At 35.2% G+C, this 8,735-nt stretch overlaps 1 protein-coding gene across 1 annotated transcript; it reads right to left on the bottom strand.

Annotated features, from left to right (window-relative positions):
• Window positions 1-6,493: 6,493 nt before the first annotated feature.
• LOC132067325 (NAC domain-containing protein 83-like) lies at window positions 6,494-8,342 on the bottom strand. Its single transcript, XM_059460521.1, has 3 exons — window positions 7,991-8,342; window positions 7,604-7,878; window positions 6,494-7,031 (listed from the first exon to the last, which is right to left on the bottom strand). Exons 1-3 carry the CDS (start codon window positions 8,175-8,177, stop codon window positions 6,783-6,785), a joined length of 711 nt encoding a protein of 236 aa, XP_059316504.1. The 5' UTR covers window positions 8,178-8,342; the 3' UTR covers window positions 6,494-6,782.
• Between the last annotated feature and the right edge of the window lie 393 nt (window positions 8,343-8,735).

Genomic DNA, 8,735 nt, shown 5'->3' with positions numbered 1-8,735 from the left:
TTGTGAGGTCACGGATAGGAAACCATTGATATCCACTTGTATCAATGCTTAATTCCATATCAAGATTCGGCTAAAATTTGGAGAGCTTTTTGAAGAACTTGAGATCTTCGACTTGAAGCTTGTATTTGAAGAATTTTTCAACTTCGCGAAATTTGAAGAGCTTTGCAACTTGAATATTCGGCTAGTATTTGAAGCTTCGCAACTTGAAGAATGAGCTCGTATTTGAAGAGCTTCAAGATTTGCTCATATTTGAACAAGACTTGAAAATTTAGCTTGAATTTGTCAAGACTTGACTTGAATTTGAGGAGCGTCACAATTGTAGATTTAGCTCGAATTTGAGGAGTTTGTTGATAAGAAGGGCTTTCTTGCGTAGATTTAGCTCGATTTGAGCTTACAACTTTTGAAGGCTTGTGACATACAGTTTAGACTCTTGTGTCAAGGAGCATTTCAACTTGCAGTTTATGCTCATGCATCGAGGAGCATTTCAACTTGCAGTTTATGCTCATGCATCGAGGAGCATTTCAACTTGCAGTTTAGGCTCTTGCGTTACGGAGCGTTTCAACTTGCGCTTAGTCTCTCTTGCGCGTTTCAAGGAGCGTTGTAACATACATGGACTCTTCTATTTCATCTTCGGATTCAAACTTGCCCCCACTATGGAAGTCTTCTATATCTTCATCTTCGTGAGGCTCACGGACATGCAACAATTGATCTCTACTTGTATCAATGCTTAATTCTATATCATGCGCACGAGTTGCCAACTCTTCAAATGCTTTGGGCCTTATTCCTTGCAAGATGTAACGAAGACCCCAATGCATACCTTGGATGCACATTTCGATCCCAGAAGTTTCACTAAGGCGATCTTTGCAGTTAAGGCTCAAGCTCCTCCAGCGATTGATGAAGTCAACAACTTTCTCACCCTTTATCTGGCGGGAATTTGTAAGCTCTATCATGCTCACAACGCGTCTTGTGCTATAGAAGCGGTTAAGAAATTCTTGCTCTAGTTGCTCCCACCTATCAATGGAACTAGGTTCGAGGTCTATGTACCAATCGAAGGCATTCCCTTTGAGGGATCGAACAAATTCCTTGATAAGGTAATCACCATATGTTCCAACATTATTGCAAGTTTCAACAAAGTGTGCTATGTGTTGTTTCGGATTCCCTTTGCCGTCGAATTGCTGCAACTTAGGAGGTTGATAGCCGGCAACGCATCTTCAACTTATCAATCCTTGCGTATAAGGCTTTGTATATGTAAGAGAAGATTTGGGTGCGGGCTCAAATTTATCCTTGATAGCCTCGATGATGAAGTCCTTCAATTGGCCCGGGAATCGTACCTTCGGCGGGGTCTTGGACCTTCTTGATCGTTGTTTCTTGTTTTGCGGAGGACCCTCCTTCCTCTTGTGTTTCATGAAGCTTCATAGGTGCTTAGGTAGATTTTCCTTCGGCCATGCTCTCTAATTTATTTGTTAACTTGGTGATTTTAGCATCTTGATCTTTAACGTACTTTGATAGGCATTCAACTGCTTTTGTAAAATTTTCAAGTTGTTCTATATGGTTGAAGCATTAGTCATCATTGCATGCACCACCATCGTAGGTGATGGAGAAGAACATGGATTTTCGCTAACATATGATGCGAACATGTTATGCGGAGTAGATCCAGTGCTTAAGACATCATCATCGACTTGCGTGAAGGATTTCTTGGATTTAGATAAACTAAGTTGGGCAAGAACCCTCTCGACCATTTTGGCGACATCCTCCCCTTCTTCTGTGGCGTTTGCGGGAAATCTCAAACCTTTTGAAGACGAACCAAAGACGACAGCAGATTCAGACTGTGCTTGCGGAGCTCGTTGTCCTAGCAATTTGGCTTGGTTCCTTGTGACAGGTCCGACGCTCCCCTCAGTAACATCTAGGATGTTTTCCACAGCAACGGAGAATTTGGATCCGATAGTTTTTGCAAATGCGGATGCGGATTTCGAGTTGACATTCTTAGAAGCCATCTTAGTGTTTTTGAAGTTCTATGAGAGAAGAGATGAGAGGTAAAGATTGTCCCACTGGGCGTGCCAAATTTGTAACGACTAATCTTTCGTTCCTGAAAATAATAATCAAGACAAGAAAAATAGCGACAAAGAGTAATATTTGATTTCAAGAATTTGTGCGGGGTTACAATCTTTATGAAATCTTAAACAAAAAGATGTAATCCTCTCGATTCTTCTCCTCACAATACTACCGTCAATCAAGGGCTTTGCTTGTTCTTGAATGGACGAATTACTTGTTGTTGAGACTTCACTACGAATGCGGAGCCGAGCTTTAATCACAAACGTAGAGTATGGAAACTTGCGGCTCACTAGTTGGAGCGAAGACTTCTTGGTATGCGGAAGACTTGCGCCGAGAGCTTCTCTATCTATTTTTTTTTTTTTTTGGCTTTGTGAAGACCCCTATTTATAGTTGTACGGGGAGAGCTAGGGTTTGTATATGATTGGTTGAACCATGTCATTTGAACACTTGGCGACATTTGATTGGTTCTTATTGACTTGACATTTGCGTCACTTATGCACGTGGCATGATTTTATTGGTCCTTGACTTGACTTGGCGCGCCACGTCATTTGACACGTGGCATGGACCTTGGGCTAATAGAGCGGGCTCATCATGTGAAGTCCGACAAGATAGACTAGCCCAATTGAATTGGTGTTTCAATTAAATCCGTACATGTTGGATTTAAGCAATAAATCCGATTATGTTAGCCCATAATATTTGTTTGGACCAATACATTTAGAATTTAGAATATGATCCAAATTAATTTGTGGATTTAAGTTCGACTAAATTTCAATGTCTACAGTTACTTTGCTATATACGAGGGACTCACGAAAATATGTGAGTGCAAAGATCAAAGATAAAGTAATGTATATTTATTTATTATTTAATTTCGTAAGTAATATTAAATATATCCTTAAAGTGAGGGTCCTTATATATTGCTTTACCTTTTTGAATGGTCGAATTTAAATTTTGTCCATCTACTTGTGCGGTTCTGCCTATATAAATCTAGGCTAAGTCTGTTTAGTGCTTATTGGGCAAAGTTTTGACGTGAAACGAAGGAAAAGAATCCAAGATAGAGAGATGGGATAGGTTGTAATTTGAGTGGAGGATTAATAAAAAGCTAGAAAGGCTAGAGACTTTTCCCTTGTTGCCCAGAGACTAAAAGCAACCCCAACTATACATACATCAATTATTTTTTGTCCAAAGTTAAAAGTTCATCACTATTTTTTTGCTTTTTCATTCAGTACCGGATACTTATATTAGAGCCCGTTTAAATTTGATTCGTGCATTGTAGGGCTCATTTCTGAGGGGCGGCACTCCCAACAGAATATTTTTCATTCTCATAAGCTCGAACTCAGTATCTCTGATTAAGAATGAAGGTATCAACCATAGCACAATAAACCCTTGTTGGTAAAAGATCATCATCTTTAAGAAGTGGTTGTTGTTGGAACTAGTCAACAATTCAACTGTGCAGGTCATTGTGAACTCACCTCACTTTTATGTTTCCAATATCAGCCTATACCCTATAATGCCATTCTTTATTTTTATTTTTTTTGTGGTCTACCATGACGGGCTGCCCACGTGATTGACGATACACCCCCCACCCTCACCCCACCCCGAGTCAGCAATCCATATATAGTTTGCTACCCCTCTATAAAGTGCTTGAGCCATGACAAGTAGATATTACAAAATATTACATGTAATATTCATAGAGGCAGTGACGTGAAGGACTCCAACAAGCTCACTATAAACCACTGTCACAAGAAACTTTGGTCGGCTATTTTTTATACTTGTGTTTTGCTTCTCAAACGTATGTTCTTATTTTTAAATATATTTTCCAATGATTAATCAATTATGCCTTAATTTTAAATCAATTAAGTTGGTCCGCACGAAATTTCTACATTCAGTCTGCTCTATTTTGGTTTATATGTTTTTAAATGATCAATAATGCCTTTTACCAATAATTTGGAGTTCTTCAAATGCCATATACTTATTTCTATATATGGATAGCTAGTTCAGTTTCAACTTAGCCTATTATCACGTAGTATAAAATTCTTTGCTTCCAATTCTATTGTGCTAGTTAATTTTATATTGAGTTTAATTATGAGTAAGTCATTTGAGACAGTTTTTCTCAGGGATTTTAGTAGAGGCAAAGTTAGGGTTCTGACTACAAGTTTGGTAGAATTTAGTAATTTTGGTCAAAATTATGTATTTACATTAAGGAATTCAATGGATACTTATAATTTATTAAAAGTTCAGTAAGTTATTTTTTCTAAAATTCAGATCTCATAAATTCAAAATTCTTGATCTATCCGTGAATTTTAAATTTCCTTTATTCCACTCTATTAATTTCAATTATCATACACTCATAATATCACACTTTAACCAACGTTTATAAGATAAAACTCTCTGAAAGGACTTTATCTTATTTTATAACAAATGAAGAAAAGAAGCTTTTGTCCTCCTTAATAATTCTTGACAATCAGAAGTTTTACCTGAGCCGTCACTAAACCGCTTACAACCCCACTTGGCAACTTTTTAAGCGGCTTATTAGCCTTATGCCCCACTCTTTTGACCTTTTGGATGCGATGTAAGATCATCAAATTAATTAATTAATCAATTGGTGGCTCCCCATGGCTTGAACTAACGTCTTAAGATAAACTCCTTTGTTACAGCTGCTTAACTTACATTAAAAAAAAAAAAAAGACTCCCTCAAATGATTAAAACAAGGGATTATTATTTGGGATTATCAATAATAACAAGTTTGGTTGCTTTTAGCTTTGAATATATACTTATATTATACAGTATACAAATACAACTAACATGATTGGAAAGTCAATCGCACACGGGCCCTGACTCTTTTGCATGTCTGACACGTGTGTGGAACATGCATCTGTCTGTTCAATTATAAAAAATAAAAAAAATACAATTAGCTAAGTATTATTAAAAAAAAAAAAAGTACAAATTTCTTGCTTAGTGAAGTCAACCTTACAAAGTTGTTGGAAGATAAGTGGGAGCCGGGAAGTCTCTTTTGCTATTAATCTTGAGATGGAGAGTTTCCGATCAACTATATAATACTAAGATGTTAATTAGCTTTGTCTTTTAATTTTGTTTTAAGAAGCAATTAGGAATCTGGAATGCACTTTGTAGGAAGGCCACGGACCAAAAAAAACCTTTTCTTTTCTTCTTTTTAGCCATTTAGGTGCTATAAGAAAGAGTCTTAACTCGATGCTTCCTTCCGTCTATTTTTATTTGTCATATATTGATTTGACATGCATATTAACAATCCAAAAATAGAATGATAATCTTTGTATAGTACCCTTTAATATACTCCTCCGTTCACTTTACTTGTCCACTATATTAAAAATAAATTTTCACTCTTACTTGTTCATTTTAACATATCAAGAGAAAGACAATTTTTTTTTCTTATTTTACCCTTAACATTAATTACTTATTTCCACAATCACTTTGCAAGTCTATTAAGACTATACACTAATTAATATGGGTATTATGTAAAATATATACTTTACTTATTAATTCTTAAAGACGTGCATAGTCAAAAGTGGACACGTAAAAGTGAACGGCTAGAGTAATAAATGCAAATGTTTTGGGAAATGCATTGGTAAGTGATTATAATAAATAATAAAGGTAAATTAGAAACAAAGTGTTAAATTCTATCTTAACTAAGTGTTAAATTCTATCTTACTTTTTTAAATTAGCCTAGTAAAAACAAATATCTATTTTTAAATATAGAGGACAATAAAAATGGACCGAAGAATTAATTAAACTTAAGGGAGCAACCTATGGAGTTTAGAGGCCATTGGATTTGGACCACAGTCTTGATTTTTTCAGAAGCTGTCGTACACCTTTAAATTGAAGTTCATTCACTTTCTTCCCATTTCACCTACCAGTCCTGTAAATTCAATACTTTAGCTAACTTTGTCCCCTCACGAATACACACCTAATTTTCTTTTGCCAGTAAATTACCATCACCAATGTTACCAACCGTTTTGAAATGTCGCACGGAATGTCTCTTTAATTTGGACTCTACAAGGTCTTTAGTATTAAACCATGCTTAAGATTAATTAATTAAGGAGGTACTAAATTATTTTTAAATAAACCATTATTGAGCAGGGTAAGTGGAATTCGAAAATAACAAAAGCTTTTTCTAGGTTGTAAAGAAGGGCCAAATGATCTTGCAAAGATAATGTTCTTATTCTTATGCTCTTGAAGATAGATTCTTCTCAATAAAATTAAGCATTTGTACGCACGTATGTGCGTTTTCCCTTCCCACTTTCTCATCGATCGGTTTTTATTAGTAATATAATCTTTTCATTTTCCTGTTGCAGTCAATAGCCTCTTTTTGGTAGAGTATTTCCTTTTCTCCCTTTTTTACAAGAAGTGGTCTTATGAGGTTAAAATTGAAATCTGAAAAATAGTGTCCAAGGGTAACGAAACGAAATTAAATAAAAAACAATATATGTTGTTCACTAATTCTTAATTGGATTGAGTACATAGTAAAACCAGCAACTCTCTCCAAATTAGGATTTTTGTTGACATGCCGATTTTCCCTCTTTTTATTCTTTCTATCCTTTCCCCTTTTTGTGGGTGTTGATGTATATATATATATATAATGAGATAATGTGAAAGAGAGGCGAAATTTGAGCCATAACTAGGTACTTTTGAACTGGTTATTTCGTCGAATTAGTACTAAAAGAAAAGAAAGGAAATTAAGGCCAAGTCTAAGCTAATTAGGCCATGTTTTTTCTTCTAAAACTATTGCAACTACTACTTTCTTCATGGTCATGATCAGACTCATTAGTAGACAGCTCAGTTATCCCACTTGAACCAGACATAGACTCCCTTGCCATAAAATCGTAAAAAACTAGCTTGTTCTTTTCCCCTGTACAACTCGTAGTATTATTCAACACCATGTTCTCCTCTTCACTTTTATTGCTTCCCCTCTTCTTCAAAAATATCCGGCATAGTACCCAATTTTCCTGTATTAAATTAAATTCACATGTTAACATAATATTAACAACAATAAATACCCATGTCAAAAGAAAAACTCACTCATTGCTAATTTATGTGACACAATTCGAATTTTGAGAATCAAATTTCTTTATTTTAACCGTGCATCTAAACATATAATACCTTCAAGGTTTCTAAAACATAATTCAGATATTTAAAACTACATAAAAAGTAGTACTCAAATCATACTGCTCCCTCCGTCCCCTTTTTTATGTGAGTGTTTTGACCGGAAATAAAATTTAAGAAATAAAAAAAAAAATTGAAACTTATGATCTAAAATAAATCATATGAAATCATTTCATTAACGATAAAAAGATAAATTTAAAATTTACTTGTTACTATAGAAAAATGTCTTTTTTGAGGACGGACTAAAAAAAAGAGGGTCACGTAAATTTAGACGGACCACTAATAATTAACAATTTAAAATATTCAAAAGACATAAAATAAATCATCACAAATTTTCTTGTTTGACTCACAAAACAAACTCTCAAAAAGAAAAGTATCACATAACTGGGTATGCATAATTCAAGCTTAAGTTTACCTGGGTAGGAACATTTTTGGCATTGGTTTCAAGATTAGCAAGACGATACTCGTGCATAATCCAATCAGTTCTACGACCATGTGGAGGCTTTCCTTTATAGAAAACAAGAGTTTTCTTCATACCAACAAGTTGTTGTTGGCCTTTAGAACTCACAATTTGCTTGTCAAGTCCAGTTGCTTTCCAATACCCTGAGTTAGTTGCTCTATTTGACCTGCTCCCGTTTCTATACTTCACTTCCCTAGTACTAAAAAAATACCTTTCTTGCTCCAAATTACCTGGAATAAATTTCAATAACATACAAACTTTAATTCCCCTATATAAAAAATAAAAAATAAAAATTTCTGTTTAAATTGTAATGGGAAATTGGGAATTGTAATGTAATGGTACCAGGTAAATCCCAAGGATCAGATTTGTGAAGATCGATGTCAGGTATAATAGAAGCTGGCAAAGGACAGGAGAAGACCTTGCGCTTTAAATATTGTACCACAAGTTCTTCATCAGTAGGATGAAATCTAAATCCAGGTGGCAATCTTAGTACACCATCTTTCACAAAACTAAGCTTTTCCATACCCATAACTTAATTTAATGACAACTCAAAGTGTGACAAAATTAAGAAAAGCAAGAACAAGAGGGAACAATAACAACAACAAGAATAGAGAGAGAGATGTAGTAATAGTGAGGGATGGATAAATGAGAGGGAATGTGAGGGTTCTTTATAGTAAATGGAGAGTTGAAGAATTTAGAAGGACAGGGGGAATAGAATAAGGACGAGCTATTTTGCGTAAAATAGACTCAATCTCCCTTGCTTTGACGCATCTCTTCCCAATTTAAAAACAACAACCCCCACAAAAAGAAATTAAAAAAAGGGGGGGGGGGGTTTGGGGGAACCGGGGGGGGGGGGTGTTGTACAACTGCATTGCCTTGTTTCTCTTCGAAAAGGTTAACTTTATTGCTAGGAAAAATAGAAAAAAGGTTGTGTCTTTACAAATTAGACAGTAATTAAAACAGCTAAAACTAAGCTTGGCTGTTTGTAATATGGGAATAACCGTAGCTGTTAATACCTTAACCTCTACCTATTCCTAATTTCTCCCCTGCAAATTTGCACTTCTTTTGTTGGCTTGTTTAAATGTCT

Source organism: Lycium ferocissimum, chromosome 8 (assembly GCF_029784015.1).
Source record: "Lycium ferocissimum isolate CSIRO_LF1 chromosome 8, AGI_CSIRO_Lferr_CH_V1, whole genome shotgun sequence".
NCBI classification, from domain to species: Eukaryota; Viridiplantae; Streptophyta; class Magnoliopsida; order Solanales; family Solanaceae; genus Lycium; species Lycium ferocissimum.
Note: the sequence above shows the minus strand (reverse complement) of the source record. Positions and strands in the feature narration are given on the sequence as shown.